The sequence below is a fragment of the Vombatus ursinus genome, unplaced genomic scaffold, assembly GCF_900497805.2.
Source record: "Vombatus ursinus unplaced genomic scaffold, bare-nosed wombat genome assembly UNPS02014852.1, whole genome shotgun sequence".
Lineage (NCBI taxonomy): Eukaryota > Metazoa > Chordata > Mammalia > Diprotodontia > Vombatidae > Vombatus > Vombatus ursinus.
The window spans coordinates 2,142,641-2,162,067 of NW_020954630.1; the positions used below are offsets into that span (position 1 = coordinate 2,142,641).

At 36.9% G+C, this 19,427-nt stretch overlaps 1 protein-coding gene across 8 annotated transcripts in view; it reads right to left on the reverse strand.

The window, feature by feature from the left end:
• Positions 1-9,532: 9,532 nt before the first annotated feature.
• Positions 9,533-19,427, reverse strand: part of PRKAG2 (protein kinase AMP-activated non-catalytic subunit gamma 2) — a 452,810-nt gene continuing 442,915 nt past the window's right edge. For 4 of the 8 annotated variants that reach the window (XM_027840942.1, XM_027840944.1, XM_027840943.1 and 1 more), the window contains 2 exons: positions 14,032-14,125; positions 9,534-10,712 (listed from right to left, as the gene is read on the reverse strand). In XM_027840942.1, coding sequence (XP_027696743.1) covers positions 10,681-10,712; positions 14,032-14,125 — 126 coding nt within the window. In that variant the 3' untranslated portion in view covers positions 9,534-10,680. Of the gene's footprint in view, positions 10,713-14,031; positions 14,126-19,427 lie in introns of all 8 variants that reach the window. The other 4 variants (XM_027840948.1, XM_027840949.1, XM_027840946.1 and 1 more) reach the window with 3 other exon arrangements.

A 19,427-nucleotide genomic window follows, 5' to 3' on the forward strand; every position in this document is an offset into this window, starting at 1 on the left:
CTTGTCTGATCAATATCCCTTCTTCCTGTATCTTCATTCCTTCTCCATGATCTCTTTCCCTTCCATGATAGCATGTTCACATAACTATAACATTTTAAAAACATCCGTCCTTGACTCTGCTACTCCCTTAAACCACTGTCCAACACTCCTTCCTTTCACCCCCCAATGTCTTGTGAGAGTACTAGACACTGCATGGCTACACTGCCTCCACCTCTTCACTCTTCAACTCATTTCTCAACCCTTTGTAATCTAGCTTCTTTCACTGCCATTTTACTGAATCTGCTTTCTTGAAGATCAAAAATGACTTCCGAGGCACCAACCTTATCCAACAGCCCTTTTTCATTCTTTGTTCTCTTTCACATCTGATAGTATTTGACATTACGGATAAGTACCTCCTGAATACCATCTATTCTTTTGGCTTCTGTGACACTGTATTCTCCTGGTTCACCTTTGACCTCCCTGACTGCTTTCCCACCCCTTGCCCTATATCCTCTTTCTCCTCCTGTCCCCTTATTGTGGATACTCCCTGAGGTTATGACCTTAACCTCCCAACTGGTCTCTTCATATCCTCTTTCTTGGTGATCTCATCTACTCTCATGGCTTTAGTTAATTCCTCTAAATGGCTGATTTCCAAACTGATACCTCTAGTTCTAATTTTCTCCCAAAGCTCCAGGCCTTCATTTCCAACTGTCTCCTGGACACTTCTACCTGAGAGTCCCACTGACACCTCATTCTCAGTATATTATGAGACAAAGCTCTTCATCTTTCCTCCAAAGTCTGTGTGCCTCTTCTTGACTTCCCTATTTCTGTGGATTGTGTCATTTGCCCAGTTACCCAGGCTTAAAACTCCAGAATCATTTTTGACTCTTACTTCATTCCTCACATCCAGCCATCAAACCTTGTCAATTACTTGCCTGAAATGTTTCTGAAATCTCTTCCTTTTCGCTATTGCCATTGCTGTAATAGGGTTGTGTCTTTTTTTTTTTTGTTTGTTTTTTGTTTTTGGCAAAGATACTGGAGTAGTTTGCCATTTCCTTCTCCAGCTCATTTTACAGATGAGGAAAGTGAGGCAAACAGGGTTAAGTGACTTACCCAGGGTCACACAGCTAGTAAGCTGTAAAGTAAGTAAAGACCAGATTTTAACTCAGGTTTTCCTGACTCCAGACCCAGTGCTCTATCCATTGCGCTACCTAGTTGCCTAAACTATTATAATACCTCCTAACAAATCTTTCAAGCTCTATGCAGTACTGCCAGATTAATCTTCCTAATGCACAATTTTATCCTATTACCCTTTTATTTAAAAGCATTTAATATTTTCCATTTGTCTACTGAATAAGGTCCAAATGCTAACAGGCTGGCTTTTGAAATTGTCCATAATTTGGTTCCAACCGATTTTTCTAGTCTTTTCTCTTCTAACTTTCCTACACATAGACTCTATCTCAGCAAAGCTAAACTATTTGCCACACACCAAACATGGCCTATGCTTTCCCACCTACTTCTCTTTGCTCATGTCCTTACCTCCACCTGGTATGTTGTCCTTACTCCTATTTCTGCCTGTTGAAATCTCACCCATCCTTCCAATCCTAGCTCAAAATCATATCATCTTTGAAGCCTTCTCTGATCTTATTAGTCAGAAATGATTTCTTCCTCCTCAGCGTTTGAGGATCCTTGTTCCCTTCTCTCTCATATGCATGTACCAAGCTTTATTTTGAATTATAATCATTTGTGCATTTGACCTATTTCCCTACTAGCTTATAGACTCCTTAAGGGCAGGGGCCATGTCTGGGTGCTCCTGTTTACCTTCCCTCCAGATATTTAGTCTTATGCATTTTATATTTTGGTCCAGCCCTGTGATTTCATGGTATAGAATTCCTAGTGAGGAAATCTACCCATGTAGATTAGCATTTGTTCCATTTCAGAGAATTGCCTCAGGACAATTAAAGGACTTAGAAACACAGTCAATGTGTGTGGGACAAAGGACTTAAACCCAAGACTTCCTGATTCTGAGGTTATCACTCTATCCACTATGCCCAATGCCTTTTGACTTGTTGCCATGTACATAGGATTCAGGTACAAGCCCCTTTCAATTCTAAATACATGAGTTAAAGAGAACCTTAGAAGTTATCTTGTCCATCCTCCTCATTTTACAGATGAGGAAACTGAGGTCTAGAGATGTGAAGTGACTTGTCCAAGGTCACACAAAGTGATAGTGCTAATTTTATTTTTAAATGAATTATACCCAAGGAGATGAGCAGAGCTCACATTTTAAAATAATTACTCAATTGAAAGCAAGCTGCAGCTTTGGCAGCAATCTCAGTAGCAGGAGGAAACAGTTATTGAGGGAACTATTGTCTAGAACAGCATCTCATTATCTTATCCAAAGTCTGTTCCCTAGTAACTAAGACTATAATTTTATTACCACAGTTGGAAGAAAGCAATGTCCTTTTTCCCAGGCCTGTTGCAAATCCTAGGAGAAAGTACATCCTACACCCATTTCAAAAATAATACTTGTAAACCCCTACACACCCTTCTTCTAAAAAACAAACTGGACACCTAATTTATAGGACAATAAATAGAATTTCCAGGTGCACTGTCTTATAATGTATCCATTATCCCTCATTAAAAAAGTGTTTCAATGTATGATGTATTTGCTTTGAATGAACCTCAGTTATGTAATTCTTGAGGATATGGGTCTGTCCCTGACTTGGTGTAATGCAGCAGCATAATAAGAATTTGAAAAATAGTGAAATAAACAACTTACCTTTCAAGGTGTTAAAAAGTAATAATTTATCTGCTGGTCAGACATAAGACCTGGGCTTGAGTCCTAGTTCTGAAACCTACAGCTGCATGAGCCTGGCTAAGTGATATGCCCTCTTCTGAGACTGTTTGCCATCTGCAAAACAGGAATTATAACACTACTTAACTCACAGGTATGTTGTATAGGCAAACACTTTTTAAACCTTTAGAAGTTTATATAAATGTGGGTTAGTATTGCGTGGTTCTACAAAAGGAAGAAATGGTCACTACCACATGAAAGTCTTGAGTCTTAACTCTCCTTTAGTCAGTTATTAATTACTATCTCAGGCCTATTTTACGAACATTTTTTTGGGAGGTGAGGTTAGGTTTATTGGGAAACTTGTGTTATCCTGCTCTCCAAATACTACATTCAGACCCAACCATGCTTCTTCCTTTGTTTTTTTTCTTGATCTTTATTGCCAGAATTTATATTTCTATTGAAGTTGCTGGAAGAAGAGAGTGGTGAGGCATAATTTGGATTGATGCAATAGTTCATACTTCCTCCTTCTTAAACATGCTCAAAGAATAAGTAGGTTTTTGAAGAGAATCTGGTGGGATCAGATGACCCCTTCGACATGAGGACATTCCTGGTCCCCTCAGCTGTCCACGCCCTCCCTCCCAAAATACCTTGTATTTATATTATATATATATTTCGTATATTCTTTTATATGTGCATCCTTGATAGAAAGTTAAAGTTTCCTGAGGGCAATAACTATTTTATTTTCATCTTTGTTTCCCCAATGCCATTGCAATTGGTCCATTTTAGAGAACTGCCTGGGGACAATTAAGGAATTTATCCAGGAAAACACAATCAGCTCACCAGAACACTCTTTTTCTCTTGAGCACCTCAGAAACTTTTCCCTTTCTACCTCTGGCCCCCCCCTTCTTCATGCTTCTGATGAGAATGTATTTCCATAGCTAATGTGTTTCTTATGATGCTATCCTTAAAGCAGATATCTAGGAGGGCTAGGAAGAAAAAAAGTAGGACTAAAAGGAGAATAAAACCAAAGGGAAGTGCATACATGCTAATATTTTCCTAGAAAACCTAGAGGATTATAAATGAATTATGCCATTTGGAATCTTCCACTCTTTGTTGGAGCTTTGGAGTTCTATTTATGCCTTCAAGTTTTCCTGGCTTCCAAACCCAACCCTATTTTTTTTTACTTTTTCACCTGGCATGGGGGGGGGGGCGGTATTCATTCCCCCTTCCCTCAGGAAGGTGGAGCAGAATTGGTAGATATGCATCCCATCCCACTGTACTTCTAATCTGACCCCAGACTTTGATAAGGAAAGATGAAGTAGGTCTCAGGAACTTAACAGACCCCAAATCTCTTTGAGCTTAATTGTAAAGGCCTTCTTCCCCCACATAAAAAGGTTACTTACATGTGTTATGTGTTATGATTTCTGAGTCTATGATTTTCTTTCTTACCTTGACGATACACAGTTAATCTGTGTAAATGGCATGTCTGAGACTTCTTATGTTAGAGGCTCAGGGTTGTAATTAGGAAATTCTGGAAGTTGGGGCAAATTCAGGTAAGGGAGTTGGAAGTGGTGGTGGTAGTGCCTAAGTATGACTAACTACTGTGTGTGGTTGAAACAAGGGTATGTTGGTAAATATTTAACTACTGGCTATCAAAAAAAAGTACACATGACATACTTTTAAGTTTAATTTGCATTATTAACATCTTTTCCATCACTTTAAGTCTAGAAATCAACAAAACAATACATCAAGTCCTGATTTGCAGCATTTGCCAATTCCCAAGTTATAAATGTTCATACTGAAAATTTAACAATTGGCTGTCTAGAGCTGGTTTGAACTGGTTCCGGCATACCCCTGGGTTGAGGTAGATTGGTAGAACCATGATCTAGTAGTTCACAAATAAAAGTAACAAGATCTGGATTAGAAAGAACAAATATTAAAGGAAAAGAGGTGCTTGCTGGGTGATGGTGCCAGAGGATCTGAAAATGTCATAGGGGAGAAACAAGGAATATGTCAGCTTTTCCTCTTGACCCAGGCTATCAGGGGTGTGTGAGAAAAGGAGCAATTAGCAGTGGATCAATCAATCAAGAATCATTTCAAAATCAGCTATTGGGTGTTTTAAACATATAGCTAGGCCCTGTACTTCTTGCTGGAGATAAAAGGCATAAAATAAAATAATCCTGTCCTCTAGGACTTTACATTATACAGGAAGAGACAACACGTACACGTTAGTGAACACAAAATAAATACACAGTCGATCCAAGGTCATCTGGGAGGGTGAACGGAACAAGCTGAGTTTTGAAAAAGGGTAGGGATTCTAAGAGGGTGGAGGTAAGGAAAGAGTACATTCTATTCACAATCAAAAGTCTGTGCAAAAGCACCAAGGTGGACGATGGCACAGACTGTCAATGTATAACATCTTGGGCAGTTAAGCAGAAGAGAAATCGCCGAACAGAGGAGTGCCTAGAACTTTCTGAGCGAGGGGGTGATATAGTAGGCATGGCCTGTGCTGTATGGAGGGTAGATTGGAAACTGAAGCATGGAGACCAGAAGTTATTATAGTAGCTCAGGGGAGAGGTGATGAGGGCCTGCACTGTGGGGGTTGTGGTGTGAGTGGAGATAAGGGGACAAATGGGAGGCCTTGTGGAGGTAGAATGGACAAGGGGGCAGCGCTATAAAATGGGCTATCTTTAGAAGAAAGCCAAGTTTCATTGAGCACCAGAATATGGAAGGAACAAAGAAGGATCATGGATTCCAGGGTCACAGATTCAAAGGCTGAAGGGATTATAGAGGTTACCTAGCCTAATCCTCTTGCTATATAAAGGAAGAAAGCAAGTCCCCAAAAGATTATTTGCCTAAGATAGTAAGTGAATTCAGATTCTCTGACCCTAAATCCAGGCATCTTTCCATTGCACCAACACAGGGGGTGTTGGGGAAACAGTAGGATTAGGGCAGAGTAGTAATGAGTTTATTATTAGGGCCATGGGGAGAAAGGTGGCACCTTCTGGTATAGCTAGTACATGCCCTCTTTGTGATCTCTGAACTTGATTTAGGCATTCCGCATCAGGGGAATGTAGTAGGGGTGGTGGAGTCCTATCAGTGACTAGCGGTAGGAGGAGATGACAGCTCTGGGATGGGTATCCAGCAATCCAGCAGCTAGTGCTGGGGCAGGAAGCGTATCCCTAATTGGTTCTGGCTCTGATAAGGCCTGGTAAATTTTTCATTGAATGTATCATTCTGGTATAGTCTCTGAGATTTCCATGTTTGTTTGTTTGTTTTTGTTTTTTTACACCTCTAATTTCAGATGAAAAGCTTCCTGGGAAAGTGGTTCTGTGTAGCTGGTACCAATTCACGAGGAAGTTTTGATTTTCATCATCATCACATTACCTCTTATACTCCTTTCTTTGGCAATGTTTAGCATTCACAGTGGGAACCTAAGGAAAAATCTGAGGGATCTTTGAAAAATGTTACCTTTTGAGAGAAAGTGAAAAGTATTTTGGATAGGAAATGGACCTAAACTTTGTAAAATACCATTAGGCAGTAGCCAGGTGATGTCCACCAGAAGAATACACTTCATTTAATAGGTGACCAGTATATGACTTTTACCTACAAAAATGTTCTACGTGGAGGTTATAAGTATCCAAGGCTGATACTCTTCCATGCTTCCTTTTTTTCAGCAGCACCTAGGGAGAATCCTTTTACTATTGATGTCAGACCTTTTAAAAGCCTTCTGAAGCCCCCTCCTGTTTACTGAGATCATCTCTCTAGGAACCTGATATCCTCTTTGGGTTCAATTCAATATATTTGTTGACACTTATCAATCCAAACAAGCTTTACCATAATTTTAATTCATTCCACTTTATTAGTGAATATTTGTACAACATAATTTTGGAGCAATTATCACAATAATGGGGCCATCAAAAGATAAAAAAAAATTAATATACTGTTTTGTGCAAGAAAAAAAATGACATAACCAAGAAGAAAATATGAACATCCTTTATTAAAGGGCACTATACTTATCACTTTACTATGCAAAAGAAAAAAAAACTTAAAGGGAATTTTTTAAAAGTATGCTATATAAGTACGAGTCTACTTTGTTTAAAAATCAGCAAATTGAACTCTTGCAATGTAATCTCTTGTGAAAAAGAACGATCTTTGTGTCTGTTTTATAGTATTCCATGAAGACAAAAATATTGTAGAGTGGATTTTGTTATCTGGTTTCCAGATATTTCCCAAAGGATTTGGCTGCAGATGGAACTTTTCTCTTAAGAGCGTGTCCACACTAGAGGGAAAGATTTGTCTCTATATAGAAATGCAAAGGGTAGAAATCCTGTGAAAAAGCTTAGAGAACAGGAAAGCATATAAGAGGTTATGGCCCTGTGGACCCAAAGAGTTCATCTCTGGCCTGTTCCCACAATGACTCCATTTCCTCTAGAGGCTCTCTGATAGCTTTCTCCCTCCAGGGGGAAGTGAATTTTTTTAGTTAAGTAGTTAGGATGTAACGTCCCCAGAGACTGCCTGGTGATTTTTGTATTGATAAGCCATGGTTTGCAAGTGTCCCTATATTGTTTTTTTCAGAACATTTTGATTTGATGTGTATTATCAACACTATGCCTAGCTCACTAAAGTTTAACACAACATTAATTCACAGGATTCACAGACTTCTTTAGAAGGAAGGGACATAAGAGGTTATCTAGTACAACCTGCTCATTTCATAGATGAGAAAACTGAGGCTCAGAGAGATGAAGAGGAAAAATTATTTTTGGAGGTGCAAGAAGACATGGGAGTAACCTGATCTTTGTTTAGCACAGATTCCATGCCTGTTTCTTTATGCTCTGCTGCTAAAGGTGATGGTGAGAACTTTTGTTTTCGACTCAGCACTTCATCTTTCAGGGTAGGTAAAGAACGTGGATGACCCTCTCTAGAGCCCTGCTTCACTGGGGAACTGTACCACTTGGCTTCCAACTGCTCTGTCTAGGCCTGGCTTTGTGGAGTTGTTAAAAATGTATTTGATATACAGGGAACTTGTTTTGTACAAGTCTTCAAAAATATGCACTTTAAGACTCCAGACCAAGGGTTTTTAGCCTGGAGTCCATGAACTTGTTTAAAAAAATCTGAATAAGGGGCAGCTAGGTGGCACAGTGGATACAGCACTGGCTCTGGAGTCAGTAGGACCTGAGTTCAAACTTGGCCTTAGACACATAATACTAACTAACTGTGTGACCTTAGGCAAGTCACTTAACACCATTGCCTAGCCAAAAAAATAAAATCAAATCAAATAAAAAAATCTGAATAACTGAATTTCAGTGTAATTGGTTTCCTTTGTAAATTTGTATTATTTTATGCATTTAAAAACATGGTTCTGAGAAGGGGTCCATAGGCCTCATGAGACTGCCAAAAGGACCTATGACACAAAGAAAGGTTTTGAACTCTTGTCCTAGTCACTTAAGGTGATGATGACAGAATAAAAAATTAAAACCTGGAGGAAACTATTGTTTACAACACACAAACATAATTTTAGCCATGCTAAGGGCATAGGCCTGCACATAAACCCAAATAACTCAAAACAATCTTGGGGAGGAGGCGGCACAAATATTTACAAACTCATCCATCTTCCAGAGATGCACAACTAAACAAGATGAATAAAATGTGTTGTCCTTACCATTTATGTGGTACACCTTATTACTTTTCTTGGAGAAAAAAGGTAATAGCTATTTGTAACATGGACCTTAATGGAAAAAAAAATGCTTCACTTTAAAGACAATTCTCAATAACTTCTGCAAATCTTCATTATACTTTTATGTGAGCCTGATATTGTTAACTACTAGATCGAATGACTACTTTAAACATAGAGAAACTAAGAGCCCTCTGCTGACTGTGACTTCCATGTGGAAGGTAAGGAAAGTGTCAGTGCTAATAGATTTCTTTTTAGATGGCTCAAACTTCAGTTTTCTGAGGTGGAGACTTTTCTCTACTTCAGCAGCAGTGGGAAATCTTCAGTTCTTTCCTAAAAAAACAAGAACTATAGGTTTTGAGTAATATCAATTTAGGGGCATGAGGTGGGGGAGAGGGACACTGTAACGCTGTCACAGAAGTAAATCTGGATTAAGGCACTGTCCAGGCTTCAAGACCATGTTGTTCAGTGTCAGCTTCCTGGCTTTCTTGCTTCCTCTCTCCAAAAAAAAAAAAAAGCTAAAAAAAAAGCTAATAAAAAAACCACCATAGTTCTAACATTTCTCATAGAAGGAAAGTCAACATTTAAATGATGGACCATACAGTCTCTGCCAGATTGTACAAACAAAAATGTTACTCTTCACAAAGAGTGGCATGGGTATTCTGTGATCCACAAGTTGAGTAAGTGATGCAAGTGCTGTTCAGCCTAAATAGCTATGATTATTTTTCAAAGCATTAATGTGTAGGTGAGAGCAAACATGCACATAGACTCATGTGCACAGACAAACACAACACTGAGAACAGAGACGCAAACAGAAGATTTGTTCTACTAAGAAAAGAAAAAATGGCACCTTATTACAAGAAAATTTTCTTGCCAATTTCAAACTAAACATAATCATGTTTTATAATGGGAAGGTAAAGAAACTGTGAATTAAGGAATCAATAAAAGGTTCTTTTGATGGAGGGAGGGAGGACAAAAGGACTAATTCTGCTTTAAATGGAGATAAATACTTGAGTGAAAAAAGGCACGTAGAATCTTATTCAATACATGCAGAAATACGTGATTATTTTTTAAGAACTTCTCTAACAAAATGACATAGTAGGACTTGTTTTAATTTCTTCAATCTGCAAAGGAAAATCTACAATTATATAGTCTCAACATTTTCAGAGCATTTACATTAGGAAATGTTCCTCTCCTTGCAACTGTATGACAATACTGTATATGCCACAATAAAATTTACAAAAAAAAAAAGTTGTATCAGCAGTCATACAAACATCATGATTTTACATTGCAATACACAAGAAAAAAATAGACATTTCTCTGGCACTTCATTTCCTCAATAACTGCTGCCTATTTACCATACAGTACAGAATAATAAGTTTCAATGCATGCTTTTAGAAACTTTTAACTTTTAAGTCTAATAAGGGCTATTCAGGAAGCCATATCCTCTTCAGGTCCAAACAAATAACGAGAAATCTGCCATTTTTTTGTATAACAATCAACAGTTTATTAATGGATATGGTGAAGTTTTAACTATCCACCAAAAGATGTGTAAAAAATTGCCATGAAAGTAAAAATAAATAAAGCTGTTTTTAAAATCAGTCTTGTTTTACATCTTAGTCCAGAATGCAACATTTAAACACAAAACTAAAGTTTTAAAGTAAATCTATTTATATTCAAAGTACAGCTTTTATGACAAATCTATTGAAAACTTAAACTGATTTGGTAATAGGTTCAAAGACTTTCACATTCAAACACAGTTTTCTCTTCACACAAATACTTTCTCCAACAGTGATGGGCAACAGTGATGACATATTGCTGTATTCTGACATAAGGCACTAGGTTAGGAATATGCCATACACTCACCTTATGTCACGTTCTTAGCTATCAATGAGCTCTTTTGATTGCAAAAAATGATAGAATTTCAGGACATAGTACAATTTAAAGGATGACAGCATATTAAATCTTTCAGAAAAGGTCTGGAAATATATATATGCATATATTTTTTTAACAGAAGACAATCTTTAAACCTATCAAGCTCTCTTTGTCATGCTTAGTTTAGACATCACTGGGGAAAATAAAGATTCATTACCCATCACTCTACCGCGATCAACATTCTCATAACCATTACTCTCTTCTATTGCAGTCAGTGTTCATGAGGCAAAAACTTGACCCAGAAACTTTGTTCACGTTCTCCTACATTCACTGAAGGCTTCTATGTTCACTGTGGTCATTCTGTTTCACTTTCCTTTTGTTTGGCACCTGTTATTATACAGGGAAAATGAGTTTTATGGTATTTTGTGAACGTCTCTGATGACTTGACTGTCTTAAGTAATGTGAACACACATATTTATTTATGTCACTTCTAGCCTCTCAGGCACTCAGGCTCAAACCTTGGAGCTCTTTCCATCTCCCTCCTCTCTCTCAACCCCCCCCCCCATATTCCCCACTGACAACATATGCATTTAAGCTCCCATTATTTTTCACCTGGGATATTTCAAATAGGCTCCAAAATGCTTTCTCTACAAAATTTAGCTTTCTCAAAATATGGCTCTCGTCACATCAATCTATGCTCAAAAACTTTCAATGGCTCCCCACTACCACCAAATACTGTACTAACTTCTAAGCCTGATCCTCAAGGCCTTCCATAGTTGGGCCCAGACTCCCTTTCCAACTCTATTCTCCACCCATTTTTGTAAAATAAAACTTTGTTTTCTTATGTTTATAATTTTGCTTACATGGTTCTCTCTATTTGGAATGATGTCTCCTTCATGCCCCCACTAACTTCAGCTCCATCCATCTAATTTTCTTTTTTCAGTTCAAAATTGTCTTCTCCCTGAAACTTTTTTTGATCCCTCCAGCTGAAAGTAATGTTTCCCTCTTTTGAATTACCATAGGACTCTGTACTCTCTTACTGTACTTTCACATTCTATCTGGTATTATAATTATGTATTTAAATTATTTATATGTAACATATGTATCACATATATGTATAAAATACAGTCCTGATTTTCAGAAAAGTAAAGAGTGGTAACCATAGACCAGTGAACTTGACTTTGGTTCCTGGAAAAATTAAAGAACATATTATAAAGAGATGGTTTCTGACCATTTAGAAAGGGAAGCAGTTATATGTAAGTATAAATATATTCTTCAAGAACAAATTATATCTAATAACTGTACAAAAAGTACATAAATGAGGCTAGTCTCGCTAGTAGATAACAATGCCATAGACATAGTATACCTGTATTTAGGCAAAATATTCAACAAAAATATCTCATAACATCTTTGTGAACAAAATGCAGAAATGTGATATAGATAATATTATAGATTGGTGGATTTAGAACTGTTTACATGAATGGATCCAATGATTAGTTATTAATAGTTTATTGTCACACTGTTGAGAAGTCTCTAGCAGAATGCCCCAGGGATCTGTCCTTTGCACTGAGATATTCTAGCCTGTGAAGATCTTTTTGGATTCTGACTCTGTCATGCAATTTGAAAAGCTGTTAAGTGGAACAGGGTTTAAACTTACTTGATTTGGCCCCACGGAGAAGAACTAGGAATAGTGGGGAGCAACATTGAGGTACATTTTGATAGGATGAAAGGGGAAAAAAAAAACCCTTCCAAACAAGTAGAGTTGTCCAAAAGCAGACTGGACAGCCTCAGGAGTTAGGTTTCTTATCATTCAAATGGAGATTTTTGGTGATGTTGTAAAGGTGCTATTACAATGTACAACATCTTTTGGCAAAAAGACTTGACTTCTTAAAAGGAGCTTGACAAATAGCTTCTCTTCCCTAGCCTACTTTTGAATATTCTATTTAAAACTGAAAAGAAAACCTGGCTAGGTTGGAGTGTTGTGTATTTTGTCTAGTGAAAAGTATGTAATTTACACACAGTTATCAATTTTATACTTTTCCTTTCAATTTGACAGACCTTAATTAAGTATTTACTATGTGTCAGGGTGCTGTACCTGCACCAAATACTACCTTATATGAGCAGAGTACTTGATATTCTTCAAAAAATTTACAACCATAATTATCACCAAAGGGCATGCAAAAACACTTTAGTCACTGCTGGTTCATCATGGGCAACGCACAACTTACACATGGTTCTTACTCTCTAAGTTAAATTCTAAGTAGATTGGTTTGGAACATGGAACTCATTTTCCTATAGAAATGTTATACATGGCTTCCAGTTAAGCCCACAAAAGCTTAATTAATCCATAATGTACCTGAAGTAATAATATTAATAATACCATTTTACCTTTACTTAAACACTTTTCATAACACTGTTTCTTAGAGATAAATACCGTCAAGGTCCAGCTACTGGCACATGATTCTCCTTGGTTTTGGGTGCTACCAAATGGGAAGGATGGTAAATAATTTCAGGTGAAAGTCACCAACTTGTTAACTTTCTACCTTTCTGGGTCATTCACTCTCCAGTTGTTATGAACTGGGCAACAAAAAGGCAGCTGCCTCCACTAAGAATAGGGCTTTAGATTTGGGACTCCCTTGCCATCCATTTGCACATAAGGGCTGTTCACAAGTAGGAGTCTATTTTTCTTGAGTGAGTTTACTACTGACTTCTTAACAAATGGTAACCAATGCTATAAAAATACACAGAAATCCTTGACTTTTATGAAGTTCTTATGATGTTACTGTTTTTTTGTTTTGTTCTGTTCTGTTTTACAATTCCAACTAATGTGGACATATTATGGTCTTAGAATTATTTTTAGTTTGATACAGTGGTGGTGAAAGTGGGGGATAGAAAGATCTGCTGGTCTTTTGATCTCTAAAATAATTCTCCTGCTTTTAAATTTATGGGAACAAGACAAAACCAGCTCTCTTCTAACACTTCCCTTCTATTTATTTGCTACTCCAGAAAATGAGACTGATTCCTGAGATAAGTAATAATTATCTCTGGTCTGGTGGGTACCTTAAATTTTATTATGGAAAAAAATGTGAGTAGACATTCTGATTATATACCAAGCCATTTTTTCTTGTAAAAATAGGGTTGGTTTTCATGTTTTCCGACTAGCATTCATTCCTAAGTGAAATAAAACTGAAGAGACCTAAGACTCCATGGCATGGTGAAAGTCAGTGTGAGGTAGAGACCTGAGCGCTGACAATTATATCACAAGTATGTGACTTTGGATGAATCATTTCACCTTAGTCTCATCTGTGAAATGGGGACAATGATACTTATACCACACATGTCACTGGGTTGTTGCAATGAAAGTGTTTTGTAAACCTGAATTTGCTATATAAAGGTGAGTTATTATTAATGGGAACAAGTATGACAGAAATCTTAAAAATACTTTAGGCCACTTAGGAATTTCTGGGTATCAACCTAATACTTGAAAATTAGAATTTTTGTGTAAGTCTTTCTTTTACATCTATATAAAGCATGGAACTCAAAAAAAATGAGAAAAAACTTGGGGTTTTGTCAAAGTAAAGCAACAACTATAGGTGGTGGGATTTATGGGAAAGTTATTTGCTACAACAATATGAGAACACCATGGTACGCTACATTCAGTCACACCTGTAAACTTAGGAGAAAAGGCAAAAGTCAGCATCTCTACCTGCTGGTGTGAGTACCAGGGCTTGTAGAATGTCTGAGAGTGAGATGATACCCACGATACTATCTGCTTCATTTACTACCACCAGCCGATGAACCTGTAAACAAGAAAAAAAAAAGGTTTGTGGGTACTGGGGCTTTATTTTTTATTTTAAAATGTGCACTAATGAAAAGAAATTCTTTAGTTCAGTGTAGTCTGGTGAACACATTCCCACCAACTCAGGAATATAATAACTCACAGAACAAGAAAGGGCTTCAGGTCTAAGGGTAATGGTGATTGATTACTTGAATTCATTTGTAAGAAAATTAGCTAGGAGTATGTAGTTGACATTTATATTTGAGATGTCTTGAAACTTCAAAGGAGATAAACATTATAATTTAATACACAGAACAAAAAAGATATAGTTGTCTTCCTTTGAAGTGCATGTGTTCCTCTATTAATTTCCACGAAATGGTATCTTGCTTCAACAGTATACCCTTTTACATGGGAAAGAGGTATCAAATATCTTACATTACTTGATTTTACATTGCCTTTCTATCAAGAAACTCACATATTGAGAATAAGTTCTCTGATATTTGTTGTTTAGATGTTTGATTAACCATTATGAAGTGAAATGGTTTATAATGACCGTCATTTTTATGCCTTAAGAAAACAAACAACAACAAAAAAAAAACTACCTACAAAAATCTTTCCCAGTTCTGGACAATATTCTGAAGCACTACCCAAAATAAAGAAATCCTTACCAATGAGGACAGGAGTACAAAACACTAACTCTGTTCTGACTCAAAGAACTGTTAATACTTTAGGACTGAGGTAACTAGGCATTAGTCAGGGTACCTTAGAGATCCTCTTCTCTTGTATTTGAACAGTCATACCCACCTGATACAAAATGGGGGACACAGGAAGAGACAGAAAGAAATGGGGAAATTCTTTTTTTTTTTTACATATTTCTCTCTAATAATATGATGTTGGTGACGCTTTTGATATAATAGGTTTTTTTTGGGGGGGGTAAAATATACTTAATCACTTGGTGATCATTCTCCTGCCAAATACCACAAAATTTCTCTCAAGTTTATCTCAAAAGTAAGAAGTTCTTCAATAACCATAAGACAGGACAGAAGAGCTGTAGGAAAACTTTAAATTGTTTCCCCATAGTAGACTATTTGAAGATTCTATAATTATTATAATTATTTAGAGTAATTATCCTTTGAATTAGTGGAGTTGAAGAGTCCTAGGTAAGTGTCCCAGTTAGAGAATTTATTATGTCACCAATTAAAGCTGACTGCAAAATATATTTCCTATTTTTATCCAAGCTAGAAATTTTCCATGTTTATATTAGATTCACATGTATGCAATATTCACTGATTGGCCAAATATTCAATGTCAGCATAGACATCTAAGAATGTAAATTACTCGGTTGAAATGTAGTATTTCAAATTGTGGAAATCAAGCAACTTTACTTAGAAATTAAATTACTGTTGCAAAGTTACTTTTTCTAGCTCATCAAAAGAGTGAAGAAAAGATTCTTAAGCACTAAAAGACAAGATTGTTGATAACTTTAGGCAAAAATTCAATTCTTTCTTATTAAGTTTATTAAGATATCTTATTCCTGGTCAATTTTATCTTGCAGAAAGTCTAAAACTCCACAGAAAAAAAATCATCAAGTGAAGAGCTTAATATGCTTAACACAGGTTCTTGGCCAGGGAACAAAGGCTAGTAAAAATGCATTTTCCTAGAGTCTTGCAAATCTTATCAAAAGAGACTTTAAACTGAAAAGGAAAGGAAAATGGAGAAAAATATCTATGAATATGTCTTCCAAACTAGATACCACAGAGATTAGCAACAACCTAGGAAGACAAAGCATTAGAGATATCCAGAAATTCACAGCAGATAAAAGCCAGAAGAGGAGCCAGGAACTCGATCAACAGGTAACAATGTGAACTAAAGATCTCAATGCAGGTAATAAGCAAATCTGATCTAGTGGGTGTCACTGAGACTAGGTAGGATGAGGCTCACAACTCTTAGAATACAGTTCTGGAAAGGCACACCTCATTCAAAGGAAACAATGGGGGGGGAGAGTGGAAAAAAATATTGTATATTACAGAGATATACTTGTAAGAAAATCCAACAGTCAGAGCTGGAAAAGCATGAGAGAGAGCATTTAGGTGAAGATCAAGAAGTGATACTGTCATCAGTGTACATTATAGACTATCTGGGCAGAAAGAGGAAATACATGAGTTTAGAAAACAGATCACAAGCTGGGCATAGAGGTGTCTTTAATTATCTGGAGAGCTGCCAGAGCTTTTGACCAAAATAGAGCAGCTAATAATTCCTTAACTTGCCTTGATGATCATTTCATACTTCAAAAGGTAGAGGAAACAACAAGGGGAAATCCAATTCTAGTCTTCACTAATAAGGAGAAATTGGTTGCTGCAGTGATAATGATGGCAATCTTGTGGAAAATTGACTATTTCATCTTAGAATTTGTAATAGAGAAAAGTCAGCTTTAGTCTGCTATTTTGGGAGAGATTTCAAAATATTCAAAGGAAAGGTAGAATCCCATAGATAAAAATTCTATAGGGATTACAGAAGCCCTGGAAGGGTGGGAAGCTCTCAAGACACAAAGAGCAACAACTCTCATGAGGAAAAAAAAGTCGAAAGAGAGTAATATGCATACACAAGAAATTCAACTACCAAATTAGATTTTTTTTTAAATTAAAATTTTCCCAACTACCAAACATTTATCTTTTCTCACCAACGGAGATTTTAAAGATGTACAGAATATGGAAACAAGCTAACTAAGGATGAGTGCAAAAAATATGGCATGAGAGGAATGGCAAAACTGAAGAATGTTTCAGTTCACTCTGGACACAAAGGACATTCAAAAGAAGCTGCTGTTGCTCAGGGTAGATGGAATGAGAATGGACAAGAAAGAAGAGACAGAGCGACTCATCTCTTTATACCCAGGAGAAGAAAGGAGATAAAAAGAGCTGCTAGCTGCCCTTGATGAGCTCAAGTCATGTGACCCAGATGAACTACATTCCAGGGCAGTGAACGGACTGGTAGAAGTTGATCCTTGAAAACCCCTGGAGAAATGTGTAGGTTCCACAGCACTGTGGAAAAGTAAATGAACTTGATTTTCAAAAAAAAAAGGGAAGATGATTAGAATCTGCAAAGTAAAGGCCAATGGGTTTGACTTTGATTTTTGGCAAATTTTTGGAATATAACAAAAGGAACATCTAGAAAAGGAAGCAGGGATTATAAAGTGCTATCATGGCTTTGATGGGAACAGGTCATGCCAAGCTAATATAATGTCCTTTATTGCAGGGTTACTCAACTTATAGATCAGGGGAATGTTGAAAATACAATTTACCTAGACCTTAGCAAAGCATTTAAAAAAGTTTTTTATGCTAATTCTGTGGGACTTAAAGGTATAGGTGGCATACTTATCAAATCTACAAATGACTCAAAACTGAGAGGGACAGCTAACACACTGGACAATAGATAGCATAGTATAATTGCCAGAGCACTCAACCTGGAGTCTCAGACATGGGTTCAAATCTTGTCTCAGATGCTTACTAGCTTTGGAAATGAAGGAGGTTGTTTAACCTCTCTAAGTCTGTTTCCTCATCTATTAAGATGAGTATAATAGCCCCTATCTCAAAGGGTTGTGAAGATCAAACAAGATGATATAGGAAAAACATTTTGAAATCCTTAAAGTATTATATTAATATAACCTATTAATATTATGGAGTCAAGATTCAAAAAGATCTTGATGGGGTAGAACACTGGGATAAATCTAACAGGATTAAATTAAATACGAAAAATACAAAGTTTTAGAGCTCAGAAAATAACTTCAGAAGTATAATATGGGGGAGGTGTGTGTAGACAGTTGGTCTGAAAAAGATCCTGGGGTTTTAGTGGACTGCAAGCTCCATGAGTCAATGGTTTGATCTTGCAGGCAAGAAAACAAGTACGATATATTGTCAATGAGTAGGGAGATGATAGTGCCACCGTGGTAAAGTCACCTCTAGAATACCATGTTCAATTCTGGGCACCACAGTTTAGGAAGGGCAATATTAAACTGAAGACGAGTGTGATCAGAATAGTGGAAGACCTTCAGTTCATGCCACAGGAGGACTGTTTGAAGGAACAGAGGACACTTAACATTAATAAAGAGAAGACTTAGAGGGGTAAGAGGTTAAGAATCTGAAGGGCTGCCACATGGAAGACAGGACAGATCTGTTTTGCTGGGCACTAGAGGACAGAACTCAGAGCAACAGGTAGAAATTGTAAAGAGATAAATGGAGGCTGGATGTAAGGAAAAACTTCCAAACAATTTGAGGTGTCTAAACGTGGACTGGGTTGCCGTGGGCAGTGATGGGCTACTTCGGGAGGTCCTCAAGCAAGCAAAGATGGATGACCACTTGTTGAGTGTTTTGCAGATGTGGGTGACTGCTCTGGTAACTGAGGCTGGCCTAGATGTTTTCTGAGGTCTCTTCAAACTCTGAGAATCTGTGAATGAGCTATTGCTTTCAGTTGGAGATGCCTTATTCTCTTCAGATTAATGCAATTATCTCTGAGGACATTAATGAAAAATTAAAACACAACCCTAGTCAGTTAAAAATTAATGGAAAATAAGTAGCTCTGGGTACTGGATTCAAGTTGGTAAAGGCAAAAATCACATACCATTTATCATTAAATACATTCAAGAAGATGAACTTAAGACTATAGAAATTACTTCAAACTAAGAAAATCTGGACTAAAGTTCTTAAAGACATGCAAGTGCTTGGCACACAGTACATTGATAAAAAATGTCTTCATTCATTTGTTAACTCATGAAAATTCCTAAGTGTGGTGGAAGGTTTTTAGATGGATTGCAAAAGACTCCTAAAAGATATGACTGAATTTTGTCTGAAGCATATATTCTGTTTCATTTTTAGAGACAGATTTTAAAAGTTAGCTCCATGTAAAGCTACTAGCATGAAAAATAATTAGCTACTTTTCCATTTAGAAATTTTCCATTTAGTCTCATTCTATTGTGGTGATGGAAGGCATTTACAGTGGGATATCAAAGCAGACTAAACAGCATACTACATCATTTATTATTATTTGTTTTGTCTAATTAATGAATTGCTGGAGATGAGACATACTTTTCTCCCTCCTCCAATGGCTGATAATAAGGTCTTATCTCCTGAGCACTATGTTTTAAGAATATTTTAGAATTATGATACATTGAAAAATAATTTCTTCTCAGGTTTGACATGAAAAGAGTGGTGTTTTGAAAGTCCCTTAAGTGAAAAGAACATTCAAAATGTTCTCTATATTCATAGGCAGTTGCTAAGTGTTGTAGAATTTATAAGTTGCAGGAGTATATACTACACCAGATTTAGAGGTGA